Source organism: Kogia breviceps, chromosome 3 (genome assembly GCF_026419965.1).
Source record: "Kogia breviceps isolate mKogBre1 chromosome 3, mKogBre1 haplotype 1, whole genome shotgun sequence".
Classification (NCBI taxonomy): Eukaryota; Metazoa; Chordata; class Mammalia; order Artiodactyla; family Physeteridae; genus Kogia; species Kogia breviceps.
Window position 1 is genome coordinate 31,408,953 of NC_081312.1, and position 17,755 is coordinate 31,426,707.

The 17,755-nt window shown below is 48.9% G+C and overlaps 1 protein-coding gene across 1 annotated transcript in view; it reads left to right on the forward strand.

Annotated features, from left to right (window-relative positions):
* MAP3K9 (mitogen-activated protein kinase kinase kinase 9) overlaps positions 1 to 17,123 on the forward strand; it is a 78,927-nt gene extending 61,804 nt beyond the window's left edge. Inside the window, exons 6-12 of the mRNA XM_059055790.2 lie at positions 5,108 to 5,348; positions 7,103 to 7,225; positions 8,488 to 8,641; positions 11,134 to 11,202; positions 12,652 to 12,764; positions 13,965 to 14,771; positions 15,912 to 17,123. Of these exons, the coding sequence (XP_058911773.1) occupies positions 5,108 to 5,348; positions 7,103 to 7,225; positions 8,488 to 8,641; positions 11,134 to 11,202; positions 12,652 to 12,764; positions 13,965 to 14,771; positions 15,912 to 16,396 (1,992 nt within the window). The 3' untranslated portion in view covers positions 16,397 to 17,123. The remainder of the gene's footprint in view (positions 1 to 5,107; positions 5,349 to 7,102; positions 7,226 to 8,487; positions 8,642 to 11,133; positions 11,203 to 12,651; positions 12,765 to 13,964; positions 14,772 to 15,911) is intronic.
* Positions 17,124 to 17,755: the final 632 nt, after the last annotated feature.

Consider the following 17,755-nt stretch of genomic DNA (forward strand, 5'->3'; position numbering starts at 1 on the left):
TGAACCAGCTGAGGAGTTCAGAGACTCATAACCCGTTAGAGATCTGCCTTTTTGTTTTGGAGACCATTCCTTAAATGGCCCCTCTCTATGCCCGTAGTGTCTGGCTAGCAGTCAGCATCATACAGAGGAAGCTAATCAAAGCAGTTATGTTGTTTATCCTGCGGGGCCAGTGGCCAGGGGCACGAGGGATGTCCATGGATAGACTTGGTTAATTTCTTCTTTCCCTTCTCACTCCCCTCTGTGGAAATTTGGGAAGCGGTACAATAATAGTAGAATCTAAACTTATCTTTATGGCTTCCCAGTTCTTTCACTTGGAAGGTCTGATGAGACCTTTGGACCCATTTTATCCAGGAGTCTTATGGCCCCTGCTGCCAGCATGTAGGGCAGGTGTTATTAACTTTTTCATCTCAGAGCTGAGGGTCTGTCTGTCTAAAGTCACACAGCTAGTAAGTGAGGAGGCAGAATCTTGAACTGGGGTCTTCTGATTCCAAAACCATTTTCTTTCCATTATCATAGTTTCCCTAAACAAAGGACTTAAAAATCATTTCTGGAGCTGATTTGAAGATATAACTCTTTTGATGCAACATAGCAATCCTTGTACTGTTCGGCAAGTCAAGGAGCATTCAGCAGGGGGATGCAGTGAGCTTATGACAATTCTTTAGGGACCCAGGGGGAGAGAGGGGTGCATCTGTACTGACCACTGAGCACAATGATTAAAAGAGACTGTTCCAATGACTAGTTCTATTCCAACTAGAAGAACCCCAGAGTTCCTGGCCTTTTTTGAGATTGCTGAATCACTGACTCCTGCTTATTTCTTTTTCTTTTTTTAAATTTATTTTTTACTGAAGTATAGTTGAATTACAATGTTGTGTTAATTACTGCTATACAGCAAAGTGACTCAGTTATATATTATATATATATATTTATATTTATATATATGCATTCTTTTTTTAACACCTTTATTGGAGTATAACTGTTTTACAATGGTGTGTTAGTTTCTGCTTTACAACAGAGTGAATCAGTTATACATATACATACGTTCCCATATCTCTTCCCTCTTGCGTCTCCCTCCCTCCCACCCTCCCTATCCCACCCCTCTAGGTGGTCACAAAGCACCGAGCTGATCTCCCTATGCTGTGCGGCTGCTTCCCACTAGCCATCTATTTTACATTTGGTAGTGTATATACGTCCACGCCACTCTCTCACTTCGTCACAGCTTATCCTTCCCCTTCCCCATATCCTTGAGTCCATGCTCTAGTAGGTCTGTGTTTTATTCCTGTCCTACCCTTAGTCTCTTCATGACATTTTTTTTCTTAGATTCCATATATATGTGTTAGCATACGGTATTTGTTTTTCTCCTTCTGACTTACTTCACTCTGTATGACAGACTCCAGGTCTATCCACCTCATTACAAACAACTCAGTTTCATTTCTTTTTATGGCTGAGTAATATTCCATTGTATATATGTGCCACATCTTCTTTATCCATTCATCTGTTGATGGACACTTAGGTTGCTTCCATGTCTTGGCTATTGTAAACAGAGCTGCAGTGAACATTGTGGTACATGTCTCTTTTTGAATTATGGTTTTCTCAGGGTATATGCCCAGTAGTGGGATTGCGGGGTCGTATGGTAGTTCTATTTGTAGTTCTTTAAGGAACCTCCATACTGTTCTCCATAGTGGCTGTATCAATTTACATTCCCACCAGCAGTGCAAGAGTGTTCCCTTTTCTCCACACCCTCTCCAGCATTTATTGTTTCTAGATTTTTTGATGATGGCCATTCTGACTGGTGTGAGATTATATCTCATTGTAGTTTTGATTTGCATTTCTCTAATGATTAATGATGTTGAGCATTCTTTCATGTGTTTGGTGGCAATCTGTATATCTTCTTTGGAGAAATGTCTATTTAGTTCTTCTGTCCATTTTTGGATTGGGTTGTTGGTTTTTTTTGTTATTGAGCTGCTTATAAATCTTGGAGATTAATCCTTTGTCAGTTGCTTCATTTGAAAGTATTTTCTCCCTATCTGAGGGTTGTCTTTTGGTCGTTTATGGTATCCTTTGCTGTGCAAAAGCTTTTAAGTTTCATTATGTTCCATTTGTTTATTTTTGTTTTTATTTCCATTTCTCTAGGAGGTGGGTCAAAAAGGATCTTGCTGTGATTTATGTCCTAGAGTGTTCTGCCTATGTTTTCCTCTAAGAGTTTGATAGTGTCTGGCCTTACATTTAGGTCTTTAACCCATTTTGAGCTTATTTTAGTGTATGGTGTTAGGGAGTGTTCTAATTTCATTCTTTTACATGTAGCTGTCCAGTTTTCCCAGCACCACTTATTGAAGAGGCTGTCTTTTCTCCACTGTATATCCTTCCCTCCTTTATCAAAGATAAGGTGACCATATGTGTGTGGGTTTATCTCTGGGCTTTCTATCCTGTTCCATTGATGTATATGTCTGTCTTTGTGCCAGTACCATACTGTCTTGATTACTGTGGCCTTGTAGTATAGTCTGAAGTCAGGGAGCCTGATTCCTCCAGCTCCATTTTTTGTTCTCAAGATTGCTTTGGCTATTCGGGGTCTTTTGTGTTCCCATACAAATTGTGAAATTTTTTGTTCTAGTTCTGTAAAAAATGCCAGTGGTAGTTTTACATTCTTTTTCATATTCTTTTCCATTATGGTTTATCACAGGATATTGAATATAGTTCTGTGGTTATTTCTTTTGATTGATGAAATTATAAGGGTAACAGCCAATAAGAAAAATGAAAGTTGGATTTTGTCAGGAAGTAGTTACTAGAAGAAGTCAAACCAATTCTCGTAATAGCTAACATTTGTAGAGCATGTGCTATTTGCCATGCTCTCTTATGAGTAATTTATATGAATTCTTACATAATCTTGCATAATAAGGTAATAATTGCCTTATGTAATTAATACAGTCCTGTGATATTGGTGCTATTAACTCCATATAACATGTGATGCCCATTTTAACTTGCTCAAGGCCACAAATCAGCCACTTTGTTCCAGAGTCCTTGCTTTTAACACCAATGCTGTGATACCTCTCCATTATAAGGCTTGGAGTTGGGCAAGTGAGGGTGAAATGGATAATGAGCTTTCTCCCTGGAGAGATTCCTCTTAAATCATTGTATGTGGAAGATGTGATTTGCCTACTATGTAGTTGATACCCAAATAGGTGTTTCGCAAGAAGGGGATTTACCATGCTGGAGGGTTTCCAGGTATATGGTGACATAGTTGAGTACTCCATAAATGTCCTGTTTTTCCATATGATTCACTCTTCAGGTTGGCTCAACCTACTACTGCTTCTGTGTATGTGAGGATGGATTGGTCTCTGGGCTGGGGTTCAAGTTCCCTTAAAGGAAGGAGCTTAAACCCAAGTCATCCCTTAGACAAGAGCATGCAGGAGAGAGGACTTAGGAAGGCTGAGATTAGCTCGAACTAATTTTCAGCTTTCCCATTTAGCAGCAAAATAACCAACCAGGAATAATTTTTCTGAATCTTCTATGTGTTTTTGTTCTGATGGTGAAACCGGGAAGCCAAGGATGTGGAGGGCGTACAACCGTTAATCTTTGGGGCTTATTTGGGGCTTATTTCATCAAAGAAGGAGAAGTTCAAAATTCAGCCTCATTTCTCAGGCACTGTGATGAATCCATGTTCTCATAAAGAAGGACTGCATTTATAAAATTGTCTTCTCTCTCCTCCTCCTCCTTTCTCTCATTCATTCATCGACTCAACAGTTAATCAGCAACTACTGAGGACCTACCATGCACCAGACAACTTTCAAGGTGCTCATCCTCTTCTCATTTTTCTCCTTTCTGTCATTTTTATGGTCATTTTCATATACTCTTGAGAATAGAAGGCAAGTTGAACAGAAAACTCCTTTCATCAGAATATTTTATTCCCATTTTGTTTCTGTTTTCTCTTCTGCTCTCTGCCTGCTGCTCTGCTTCCCTGCTATGTGTTCACATACTTTTTTCTAGCCCTGGGTTCCATTTCTATATTTTGTTCTAGTCCAGAATGACTTCTTATAGGGGAGCATTTCATGGAGAATTTTGAATTTCAAGCACAGAAGTGTTACTCTGGCTGCTTTATTGAAAAAAACTTCTCCCTTTTTAGACATGGTTGTCTCAGGTTGTTGACATGAAAGCTTCTTAAGTTTTAGTCCTCTGCCTCCACCCCACTTCAATCCTAGGCCTGCGGTAACCAGTGTTAACAGTTTAGAGTCCACATGTTTAAATGTTATACGCATGCTTTGTTCTCTTTCCTGGGCTCTCTCCTATCTCCTGATGCCATAAGCCCCCACCTCTTTCCAGGAATTCCATGGTGAATTTGTAAATTTATGCAGGAGGAAAAAGGGGAGGGAGGGAAGAGGTTCTGCCCACCTTCTAGAGAAAGTGCCTGGCAAAGACTTCAGGAAACGTTCCCTCTTCTCTTTGCTGTGCTGTCCCCATCCTTCCAGAGCAAATGGTTGTCCTTTAAGATAAAATGCAAGTTTAAACCACACGCTCAGTGGATTCACTCACCAAGTGAACAAAGATTTAGATGATGCACCTCACGAACCTTTTGAACAGCCACCCTGGAAATATATTTATTTCCATTTGAATGTTAGGCGATGCCTGGAGGGTGATTCATTCACAGCACGCACATTTTAAGCTAGATCACATTAAGTTGGCTCTGGTTTTTAAAAACTTTCCTTTATGTAACAGAAAAAAAAAATCGAAATAGAACCAAATCTGTAAAATGTGAGTATATGATTATATTTTCTACCCAAACTCCATCGTTTTTCCTGGTCACAGGTCATTTTAATCACTCAATCAAGGGCCACAGGGAACTATCAGCCCCCGTCTCCAGGGCTTGGCCTGTGGCTGCTCTAGCTGTATCCTCAGGATGGCTCTTCTGAGCCTGCCTTTCCTCAATTTGCGGTGGTCAGGTGTTCATCTTCCAGCCAGCTATTGAGCCTCCATCTCTGCCGGGGACTGAAGCATGGGGCGTTAGAGGAGAGCTGTCCAGGTTGCTGTGAGCACTGGCCCCCCAGGGGTGAGCCCCCTCTGCATGGACCACTTGCTACACACCCACCCCCCCTCCATGGTTCTACCTGCTCGGCAGGAGCTGCACACCTGGGAGGAGGAGCTGACGCGGGCCGCACTCCAGCAGAAGAACCAGGAGGAGCTGCTGCGGCGCCGGGAACAGGAGCTGGCCGAGCGGGAGATCGACATCCTGGAGCGGGAGCTCAACATCATCATCCACCAGCTGTGCCAGGAGAAGCCCCGGGTCAAGAAACGCAAGGGCAAGTTCAGGAAGAACCGACTGAAGCTCAAGGATGGAAACCGCATCAGCCTCCCTTCGGGTTGGTGGCCGGGGACCTGGGGGAAGTGGAAGTGGACCGAGGGGCTGGTGTGGCAAGGGTTCTGTGGAAACCAGGGACTGAGCTCAGAAACGTGAGACCCCGGGGCTCATCATGGAGCCGGTTTAGGAAGGTCCATTCTATTCCATGGAAAGCCTGGGCTGCTGGAAAGCTTCCGCCTTCCGGGGGGACTCTGTAGCGTGACTACACTCCGAATGTGAGGGGAAGGTCCTGAATGTGACAGGCAGGCTCTGTCCAGGCTGCTAGAAGCACGGCCTTGCACACAGGCACATCTCACTTTAGGCAAACCTGGAGAAGGGATATGTCACTGGGGGAAGAAAACCCCAGGGTATGTGTGTATGTGCGTGTGAGTCTGCAAAATAACTCATCTCAGGGTTTCTGTAAATAATTAGCTCTCTGTGTGCAGTTGAGATTAGGATGAACGTTTAAGAATTTGATTTACACATAACCTTTCAGACACACGTTAGCTGAACAAAGGTACATTTGCAGTAGGTACAGCCTTGGGAAAATGCAAAGAAATATGAAACTATGAATTAGAATCTCCGCGGGGCGTAACGTACCCACAGAGGGAGGTAAGTCACTCAAGTGTGTGGTATGTAAATAAAGTTCATTGTATTCTGAGTCTGTAAGGCCCCAGGAAGCAAGCTTATTAGAAGTATAAGGAACCAAGGGGAAGTGGCATAATAGGAGTAGTAGTGGATGATTTTAAGCAGTGGGATGGTGGCTTAGGGACAGACAAGAGAATCCATCTAGTGAAATTCAGTGAATGCGTCGTTGCACATTTTTTTTTTTTTTTTTCAGGCAACACAGAGTCTTTAAGCACCTCTGGAGCATCTGGCACGTGCCAGCATCTTGCTGTGTGCTAAGGAAGCAGATAGAAAAGCCATGGAGCTCACCTACAGGGAGATCACAGTCTAGAGGGGAGACCTTGGTGCAAACATGCAGATCTTTTTTATAGCCTTTTGATAGATGGGGAGAATGAAACTCAGAAACTCAGAGAAAGTACATGTTACACTCCTCATGTATATGCTATAAATGCCTTTGGAATACATCAGAATTTGGACCATCAACCGCTTCTCCCTCACTTCCCCAGGTTCTCTGGGTTAGTCCTATTACCCCGCACTTAGCAAAGAACATCAGTCTCCCCGCTTTGGTCCCTGAGAAAAGGAGGCATATACGGGTAGACTATATGAGATGGAGAATTTTAAGTTAGATTTCCTAGAATAATCGACAAGGTCTCATGATATTTTTAAAAACTATTCTAAACACGTACTTGCTACACCTATATACATTGTATAGACATAAGTACATTATATAGACGGCTTTATGAAAACCATATAATGAAGTTCACTTGGGTAACGAAGTCTCCTTCTCTTCATATGTCCATCTTGCCACGTCCCTATGGGAGAAAGAAATGATTCTGAAAGAGAACATTTCCCAGGTGAAAAGGAGCTTCTCAGGAAATAGGGCCTGTCCCTCAAGCCTGCCAGGAAGTATCAGTTCTCTCATATGAATTTTTTTTTTTTAACTGAGGTATAGTTGGTGTACAATATTATACAAGTTTCAGGTGTACAACATAGTGACTCACAATTTTTAAAGGTTATATACTCCATTTATAGTTATTATAAAATATTGGCTATATTCCCTGTGTTGCAGTATATATCCTTGTAGCTCATAGGACTTTGATAATGGGAAAATTCTAATGCACACGCATCTGTTTGTCTTTCCCCAAGCAGATTTCCAGCACAAGTTCACGGTACAGGCCTCGCCCACCATGGATAAAAGGAAGAGTCTCATCAACAGCCGCTCTAGCCCTCCTGCAAGCCCCACCATCATTCCTCGCCTGCGAGCCATCCAGTGTGAGGCTGTTTCCCAAATTAGCTGGGGCCAGAACACATCCAGGGGCACCTGTCCCCTGCTCTGTCCAGCCACCAACCGGTCCAGACTGGCTCTGTCCATAACTCTGCCACCTCTCCTCCACAATATGTATATACATGACATGTGTACGCAGACCCTTACCCCCCACCTCGTCTCTCCATGACCTTGACCCTTTCACTCTTAGTCAGATACCAGCAAAGGGGTTTGTGGGTATCCGCGGGCTCTTTAGTGAATTACAGAGCAATTTGGGATGCGATGAAGGTACCCTGGCCTGGGGACCTTGTGCACTCGCTGCCGTATTTGGGGCATCTTGGTTTTCCTTTTCCATGCTTCCCAGGAAAGGGCTTTGTCAAAGTGTAGGTTCCGAGGTAAACTTGCCACCTACTTTATGATAGGCCAAATCCGAACCGATTTTATTTTATGACGGTGTTTATTAAAAAGAACTTACACAAACACACACAGATGCATATATGTAAAGTGTGTATATGGCCTAATTTAAAGATAGAGAGATTTCATCCAAAAAAACCCCAAGACCTAGATTTCTGGCTTTCCTTGAAAAATCAAATCAAATCAGTGGATTCTTTTTTTCGTATGCTCTGTATTTTGCCCCAGTCCCCTCAACTCCCTGCTTCCTGGTAACTGGGTCACTCCATTCATTTATGATATAAGACCAGTCTCTGAAGCATTTGGCTTTCAACCCTTGCTCTAAGGTATCAGGGTCAGAAGAAGGCTCCTCCTCTCCTATCTGTTATATTTCTCCAGGCCTGTTCCTTCCCCCTCTCCTACCCCTGACTTCCTTCTCCACGGTGTTGAATTCCTCACTTTCTTCCTTTCCAGCACTTTACCAAAATATCTTCACTTCTACATCTTCCTTACCCCTTATCTCTCACCTACTTCCTCACCCGCCACCTTGCCCCCCAAGCCAGTCCCCGGCAACAAAACATGTTCCCTAAGTCAGGTGTGCTTGGAGCCCTGGTGACTGGCCGGCCTGAGTGCCCACTTTATGCTGGACTCGGGAGAATCTGGGATGTTTTCTCACGTTTGGTACTTTGAAAGCAGAGTGAGAGGTGGCTGGGAACTCCTTTACTCGCCTGGCAGGCTCCACTCGGGCACAGAGTTTTTGACAAGGTCTGACTATCCCCCGCAGCTCCAATTATGTGAGCGTGCGTGTCTGGTAGGGGAGAGGCTAGTTTGCGGGGACCTCTCTGCTTTCCAGCTCCCATTCGACCTTTGGTATTCACAGTGACACCAGGCGAAAGCAGCAAAACCTGGGGCCGGAGCTGTGTCGTCCCCAAGGAGGAAGGGGAGGAGGAGGAGAAGAGGGCCCCCAAGAAGAAGGGACGGACGTGGGGGCCAGGTACACTCGGTCAGAAGGAGTTTGCCTCAGGAGATGAAGGGTAAGAGCTAGATGATGGGAAATCCTTTAAAAATATGATGTGGAATACCTTTTCCCCTGTTGCGTGTTTCGCTGTGTTCAGAGAAATGACAAGCTTCTTGATCTTTACAATAGGGTTTTCCAATCCCCTTGTTCCCTGGAACCTCCTAGGACAGGAGTTGGCATACTTTTTCCATAAAGGGCCGGATAGTAAGTATTTTAGGCTTTGTGGGCCACGTGGTCTCTGTAGTAACTACTGTGGTAGTACAGAAGCAGCCACAGACCATGGACAATATGTAAATGAACGAGCATGGCTGTGTTCCAGTAAAACTGTACAAAAACAAGGGATGGGCAGGATTTAGCCCATGAGTTACGGTTTGCCCAGGCCTGGAGGCCTTCTGTTCAGAGTAGCAAGTAGCCCAAGCATTCACTACGTGTGAGGAGTTCAGCCTGAGTGTTCTGTTTACACCTGGCTCTTCCCCTTAAAACGTCTGCCCAGAGGAGAGAGAAGGAAGGACAGAGGTGACACACCTCTTGAATGGAGGCTCATCCTGAAGCAGGGGCAGGCAGAATAACCCAGCCCTGGAGGTGCAGTTGGAGGTGACTCCAGGGCCACTAGCACTTCCTTATGACCCCACCCCCTAGCCACGCCGACGTGTATGAGTGCCCGCTCTAGGCAAAGCGCATGGCACGCCCCGGTGCCTTGGATGTGCTTGTGTTCTCACTGTGGGCTTATGACCCAGGGGTCCTAGTCCTTCACAGACCAGTTGCTTGTAGTGTAGTAGTGAAGAGCATGGATGCTGAGCCCAGGCTGCCGGGGTGTGAATCCTGGCTCCTCCATGCCCAGCTGTGGGACCTTACGTTTTCTCATCTATCAGATGGGGATTCTCTCCATACCCATCTCATGGAGTTGATCATGAATAAGCTCTTATTTGGGAAGTCCCTAGAAGATGGGCTGGCTCATAGTAAGCATATGTAAATACTTGCTCTCATGATGCGTCCGTGCTTCTACGTGCAATGCTCCTTCATACTCGAAGAATGCTTGTCATGGGATATACTTCTTATTCTTTTTTTGGTTTGTGGTACGCGGGCCTTTCACTGTTGTGGCCTCTCCCGTTGCGGAGCACAGGCTCCGGACGTGCAGGCGCAGCGGCCATGGCTCACGGGCCCAGCCGCTCCGCGGCATGTGGGATCTTCCCGGACCGGGGCACGAACCCGTGTCCCCTGCATCGGCAGGTGGATTCTCAACCACTGCACCACCAGGGAAGCCCTATACTTCTTATTCTTGTGTTAGAATCTAGAACCATATTTCTTGACTTTTCCAAGTGGGAGGATAAGCAGTGGCCCCCTTCATCCTTTTTAGTGGCTTTTCAAAGAGCTTCTAAGGTTGACTATTAGACTTAGAGGTGCCCTGAACCTGTAACTAGCCTTGGTATTTCTCTGAATACTATGATTTCATGTCCAAAATCTACTTCCCCATGTCAGATCTGTGCTGAAGGTGAAAATAAAAGGTTAGTTTATGAAGGATGGACTCTTTGAAGCCAGGCTTTGGAAATCACTAGCTACCTTAGAGCAGAATATTTAGATATGTAGGGCAGACTGCCTAAGCTGTATAAGAATTCAGTGATTGAGTCCTCTGGGGATTGCAGGTTGCTCTGCTATACTAAGTTCTGTAGGTACAAGCACTCCTCAGTTTGTCCTTTGAGCTTGGCTAGAAGTAGGGTTGAGCTGGGCCTGAGGAACTCCGTCACCCTGAGTCCCTTGGTATTTCTGACATTAGTGTGTTTCCAGATAGGCTTTACCAGGTTGGCTGTGGATCCCATTAGTTTCTCTGGTTCTGCTTCATTTAAAGGTACTTTTTGTCCTGCTGGTAAATTAACTGCATTTCACATTACACAAAACATTAACTTTGGAATTTTCTTACATTACATTAACTTACATAGATTTGCCCTCAAAACTTTTGAAGCAGTTCCACATATGTGACTTAATTTCTCATGATTCTCAGTTCCTATTGAAGAAATAAGGAAAATCCACCCAGTCTCAAGAAAAGACCTCTTCCATGTCAGAAAATTTTGAGAGCCTCTATATGATACTATTTCTAATGTTAGTCCCTGTTGACTGAAGAAGATATGTAATGACAAAAAGCTGTATTGACCTCAGTAATGTTAAGTGAATTTGCATCTCCATCCATCCTTTAAAAAAAATAGTACATATATGTAGGAAACAGGTGCACTGTCTGTAGACAGCGGGGATCTATGGATTCACAAGCCCCCTGTAAGTAAGCTGTGGCTGCCCAGCGATGTTTGTCCCACAGATTGGGAGGTCCTGGGCCTGTGGTAGTTCCGGCATGGTCATCTTGTTAAGATTCCTTCATGGTGTGGGGCTTTGCTGACCAGACAAGGGGAGGGCAGCTGGCGACATGGCTGGAGCCCAGCCTTGAGGGTTTTCATGTGGGAGAGGCTGAGCTGCATGTACCCACTGTTGCCTGCTACTGATTCTCTTTATTCATTGAAGATCCCCTCAGAGACGTGAGAAAGCTAATGGTTTAAGTACCCCATCAGAATCTCCACATTTCCACTTGGGGTGAGTCTCATCTTCACCCTCTCATCACATGTACTGGTAATAACCGTCCCTCCGTTTCCTTGTCCTCACAGCGCACCCCGCAGAATCAAGCCTCATTATTGCCAGGGCCATGCTGACTTCGTATTTTTTTTTTTTTGGAAGCGGTACCATCGTGCACCTTGGGAAAATTCCTGTGTCGGTCTGACTTGACGTTTCCTTGTTCCCCTGACCACTCCTGTTGTTGGGATTCTCCCAGCATCCTTAGTTTTAGGGAGACAGTCCATGGCTGTTTATCCTTTGGTCGTCAGCACTGGCTTTGACTCTGCTGATCTGGATTCCTTGGACCCAGAGCTGGAGGTGATGTTATAAGACTTGCAGTGAGAAGTCTCAGGCTGTGGGTTGGGCAGCACGCTTCTCTCTGGCTGTGTATTTTGGTTGAAACCACTGGTGGCTGGGAGGTACTTTAATTCAGTGGTATTTCTGATAGCACTTGAAGCAGAGGTCTGCAGCCAGGGAAAAAGTTGGTCCTTCTCCCTCCCTCAAGATGGGCTGGGAAGAGTGGGCTTTAGTTGAATGGCTCTCTCTAGCCCTAAAATGAGAGCCACCCCTGGTTATATACTGGTATCTCCAGGGCAGTCATAGCCCACAGATTCCTCAGTCCTCCTTCTTTACTGTCCTTTAGGGGAAAGACCAGTGCTTCTGGGCCTCTGATGCATGCCCCTATCCTATAAGAGAGTTAGCGGGGTACCCAGTCAGTGACCTTGGAGTTACTGGCTTGCAACTGTGAGCTGATTACAGGGTTTTGAAAGCAAGCTCCTGTCATTTTCCTCTCCATTCCCAGACAAACCGAGGGTTTGAATCCAGCATTAGGTACTGCCCACATAGGTCTGTCCCAAAGTGCACTGGGTTGGTGCAGCTTTGTTGGTTGATTTTTGTTTTTGAAACATGGATGGCTTTGAAAGTTGCCTAAGCATGCCGTAAGCTTGGAAGGAGAAATTGAGAAAGGGTGTGAGTGGAGTGGCCCGGCCTGGCGCATCTCTGCTAGCTCATTGCCCGGTGCTTGCCTTGCATTGCAAATCTCAGCACTGCAGTTTTTCTAATGTCACCAGTGTGTTGTAATCAGCGCCTGCGGAGTGATTGCCTCTCCCTTAAGTTGGGCTTCGACAAGACCCCGGCCAGTGCCGGGCAGTCCTTATTCTTGCTGTCCTCTTGCCAGCCTGCCCAGCAGGTCTTCCCACAGCTCCATAGCAGCATGTGAGGGGTGGGTTATGTCTCTGCTTTTCACTCCCTAGAGCATGTGCACTTTTGCTAATGAAGCGGGTGGGCTCAATAAGGCTTCTTGCCTTTACCCCGAGGCTCTTGGGCTTTGCTGTAATCAAGCAGACAGGGAGAGGCATTTCCGTAGGCCCAGGGAGCTGAGGGTAAAGGAAGTACCCAGTTCTCACAGTTTCCTCACTTCCTCTCATTCAGCCTCAAGTCCCTGGTAGATGGATACAAACAGTGGTCGTCCAGTGCCCCCAACCTGGGGAAGGGGCCGAGGAATAGTCCAGCCCTGCCAGGGTTCACCAGCCTTATGGAGATGGGTAAGGACTGCCTTTGTCTTGACTCTCCTCCTGTTCCCTCAGGGAATTCTTGTCCAAGCTTCTCGGACTCTTTAAGGACCGCTAGTACGGCTTCATGGGGGTGTTTCCTCTTTTCCTCAACTCCTGGTCCCGCCCCACCCGACACACTGCTTGTTCCTTCTCAGTTTGCTCTACTCCCATTCCATTAAGTCTTCTCAAATCACTACTGCTGCCATGGAACCTGCCTTTGGCCTCCTATCCCAAGGGGCCAGTTATAGTCTCCTTAGGGCAGTGAAGAAGGGGGAGACCTGGAATCAGGCAGTTTCCTTTCCTGGGTCTATTTCTGTGTATTTTAATGTGGGGAGTCCACAGAATGGGAGATGGTGATAGAAGACACCAAGGCTAGCTTCCTCCAAGGAAGCTTTTCCAGTGTTGCCCTGTGATTGTGGCATGGGTAAGGCCTTCTCCAGGCTCTCTCAGAAAGTACTCTTCTCTCTAGAATTCCAAGATCATAATAAGTCAGTCCATAGAGTAGATGGGCATTCACCCATGCAGGGGATTCTAATCCTTTGCAGGAGACTAGTCTTTCTCTTTTTTTTAAAGTTTTGGTTGCACCAGCGCTTAGTTGCAGCTTGCCGGCTCCTTAGTTGTGGCCAGTGGGCTCCTTAGTTGTGGCTTGTGGGCTCCTTAGTTGGGTCATGCGAACTCTTAGTTGCAGCATGCATGTGGGATCTAGTTCCCTGACCAGGGATCGAACCTGGGTCCCCTGCATTGGGAGCGTGGAGTCGTAACCACTGGGCCACCAGGGACGTCCTGCAGGATGCTAATCTTAAGACAAGTCTGTAGGCCATTATCCTAGAAATCCAAGGTCCCTTCCAGTTTCAAGTTGTAAAATAATTAGGGATCTATCTGTTCTAGGAAACTCATACCGCACTTCTTGTGTTGAGGGGTCCCTACGACAGTAGGAGCAATTTAGCAGATCGTCTTTTCTGCACATAGGGAAACAGGCTGTGGAGTGGAGAGTGATTTCCCCACGTTGGTCACAGTTGAGTGTGGAGGCATGAAGTCCTGTTGGCTCTTTGTCCTGCACCTCAGACTGTTCAACGTCGGCCTCCCTGGCACTAGGCCAGGGGCCTGGGGCTGGGGAGAAGGACCAGGTTCTTATTCTTGCCGCTTCGTTTCCCATTTTCTGTTTCCCCTCCACTCCTCTCGTCTTTGCAGAGGACGAGGACAGCGAAGGTCCGCGGGGTGGGGAGAGTCGTCCGCAGCCGTCACCCAACCAGTCCTACCTCTGTATCCCATTCCCTCGTGGAGAGGATGGGGACGGCCACCCTGGCGACGGCGTCCACGAGGAGCCCACCCCAGTCAACTCGGCCACCAGTACCCCTCAGCTGACGCCAACCAACAGCCTCAAGCGGGGCGGCCCCCACCACCGCCGCTGTGAGGTGGCGCTGCTCAGCTGTGGGGCCGTCCTGGCAGCCACGGGCCTCGGCTGTGACCTGCTGGAAGCTGGCAAGTGCCAGCTGCTCCCCCCGGAGGAGCCCGAGCCGCCAGCCCGGGAGGAGAAGAAGAGGCGCGAGGGCCTTTTCCAGAGAGCCAGCCGTCCCCGTCGGAGCACCAGCCCCCCATCCCGGAAGCTCTTCAAGAAGGAGGAGCCCGTGCTGTTGCTAGGAGACCCCTCGGCCTCCCTCACACTGCTCTCTCTCTCCTCCATCTCCGAGTGCAACTCCACCCGCTCCCTGCTGCGTTCTGACAGTGATGAGATTGTGGTGTACGAGATGCCCGTCAGCCCCGGGGAGCCCCCACCCCTGAGCCCCTGCACCCGCAACCCCCTGGTCAACGTCCGAGTGGAGCGCTTCAAGCGAGACCCGAGGCAGTCCCTGACCCCCACCCATGTCACCCTCACGGCCCCCCGCGCCGAGCCCGGCGCTCACCGGCGGACTCCTTCCGATGGGGCCCTCAAGCCGGCGGCCCCTCGAGCCAGCAGGAGCCCCTCCAGCAACGGGCTGAGCCCCAGCCCTGGAGCAGGTGAGGCCTGCCCGCCCCCTCCTTCCTCTTGTCCACCTTCGTGCTTCCCCCAGGAGTGGAGATACCGGGGTCAGCTCCGCTTCTGCTCTGGCTCAGCCAGTCAAGACAGGTTGCTCTGGGCCGCGGGAGGTGACCGACTTCTCTCCATCCTGTGCCTCAGGGGGAGTCTGCCCCGAGGAGGGAGAGCAGACAGGCAGGTTCTGGGAAGAATCCCATCAGGCCTCCGGTGGGATGCTCAGGCCCTGGGTCTGGGAGTGTGCGGCGCGGTGCTTTCAGGACAAAGGGGGCAGGAGTCCAGCTCTGTTTGTTCCCTGAAGAGGAGGCTGCAGATACCGAGAGCAATCCTGCCCGGCACGCAGGAGGGTATTTTCCGCCCCGCAGCTGGGCTCTTGCCTCTGATTACAGCGTGAGTCCAGACGCTCTCGGAAGGCGAGCTTCCTCCCGGGCGTCACGCCCTCCACCACTCACCCCTTAGTCACACTCAGCCCATCGCTCAGACGCGGAGATGAGTCCAGGTGAACTGCTGTGCCGGTGCACACGCTCGCCTTCTCCGTCTGAAGTCCGACACACCCGGACGTGCGCTGTCACCCTGGGCCTTCCGCATCCTGTCCCTCGCACCCTAGAAGACCTCAGTCTGACCTAGAAACCACCTCGGATCCCGTAGGAGAAGAGAACATGGCAATACACTCTCAGTGAGATTTGAGTGTGAATAACAATTAGGACTTGACCATTCAGCTTGCCCTTCCCCTGCTGAGATTGTTTTGTTACAATCAGATAGGCGACCTCTTTGGGAAAAGCGACCCCTAGATTTCTCGTCTTTAGATTTCTGACACCTAGCTTTGTTCTTGTCACACGTTTATTAAATGGATGCACTGCGGATGAACAGACATTTGCTCAAGTTGTTTCATGACAGATACGAGCCCCGTGTGTCCCACTATTATCAGATACAGGGACTGTGGCCTTGTAGTCCACTGTTACATCCCCAGTGCCTGCCAACACACTGCATGAAAAATAGTAGGCGCTCGTAATTCGCGTTATCCCAAGTGGACAGGGACATGGCGAGGTGGGGAGGAAGCAGCGTGTGTGGCCCAGAAGTGTGGTGCCGTCATCGAACGCCTCTCCCTTTGTCTCTTTGACCAGGAATGTTGAAAACTCCCAGCCCCAGCCGAGACCCAGGTGAATTCCCCCGTCTCCCTGACCCCAATGTGGTCTTTCCGCCGACCCCAAGGCGCTGGAACGCACAGCAGGACTCTGCCTTGGAGAGACCCAAGACCCTGGAGTTTCTGCCTCGGCCGCGTCCTTCTGCTAACCGGCAGCGACTGGACCCTTGGTGGTTCGTGTCTCCCAGCCACGCCCGTAGCGCCTCGCCAGCCAACAGTTCCAGCACGGAGACGCCCAGCAACCTGGACTCGTGCTTGGCAAGCAGCAGCAGTACCGTGGAGGAGCGGCCTGGGCTGCCAGCCCTGCTCCCCTTCCAGGCGGGGCCGCTGCCGCCCGCCGAGCGGACGCTTCTGGACCTGGACGCAGAGGGCCAGAGTCAGGACGGCACCGTGCCGCTGTGCAGAGCCGCACTGAACACACACAGGCCTGCCCCTTACGAGATCCAGCAGGAGTTCTGGTCTTAGCACAAAAAGGGTCGGGGGCGGGCAAGGGGGAAGCAGGAGGAGGTGGGGGGAGCTGGCTGGCACAGCCCTGTCTCAGAATTGGACCCCCTGAGCTCCCGCTCTACTTCTTGCACTGATAATGCACTTTGAAGATGGAAGGGATGGAAGCAGGGCCCCTGGAGGGGGCTTCGTGCCCTGCAGGGCCCTTCTCCCCAGGTCCACTGGAGGGGACCGTGGCTGTGTAGGGCAGGGAGGGGTGCGTGCATGTCCTCCACCCTCCACAGCCTTCCTTGCCTTCACGGTGACCCTGCAGAGTCACTCAGCCGAATCTGTCTGTTGCCCCCTCTCCTCAGACCCCTGGGTGTGCCCTCCCGGGCTCCCTCTGGTGGCCCTGAGTTCAGCCTTTCCAAACACCAGTATTGGATGTTCTGTGATTGATTTTGCTCCTCTTCCTCATTCTTCCCTGACACTCATGAATCAGAATCTCGTTGGTGTGAGATGTGAGCTTTTCTGTGCCCTGAGCCCTTCGGTGCCGGCCGGAGGACTGAAGGCAAAGTGCCCAAGGGTCGGGCACAGGAATTGATGGAGCTAGCACCACCTACTGCACTTCCAGGCGCCCCACTTATTCATTTGAGCCTCCCAGTGGTAGGGACCTGCCTCTGTGAGACCGGGGCAGGGTGGGGGGTGGGGGTGGGGAGGGGAGGGAATTAGGAAATACAGTTGAGTTGCAGTAAAGAGGGTAACGGAGTCTGTCTGTCCTCATTCCTTCTGTAAACACTCAAAGAAGGGCAGAAACCAGCCCCTGTTGACGGCACTCATCTCCTACCTGGGGTCCAAATGTGGTCCGACCAGGTTCTGATACAAACACACTCTCATCCCAGGAATAGTTTCCAGGGAGACTCACTGGTGACAGTTCTGAAACCAGAGACAAAGTTCTGGTGTTTGTCCATTGGGTCATCTGATCTGTATGTGTTCTTCCCTTCCCTTGATCTTTCTTCCAACCCCTGGAATTAGTGGACTTCAGGTTATGTGTTTGGCGGGGAGATATCTCTGCACTGCACCAGAATAGCACATGGGGGGGGGGGGGTCCTGGACCCTGGGAGTTGGAGCTGCGAGGATTCCTTCTCATCCATCATTACTCTGCGATGCCCTTGAAGTAAAACGGAGCACTTTTTAGTTCCTTGCGTGAATGGATGTGGTGAGTGATGTCTGTAAGGTGCTCAGTGAGCCCCTGATGTACAGGAACCTTCAAGTCCCGAGCACTGGAGACCAACCAAGGCCTCTTGTCTCTGTGCACAGATAGCCCCTCCTGCTGGGCTCTGGACCAAGAGCTGGGTAGGAAGGACAACAGAGGCCAACCCCGACTTTTCTGGAATTCGT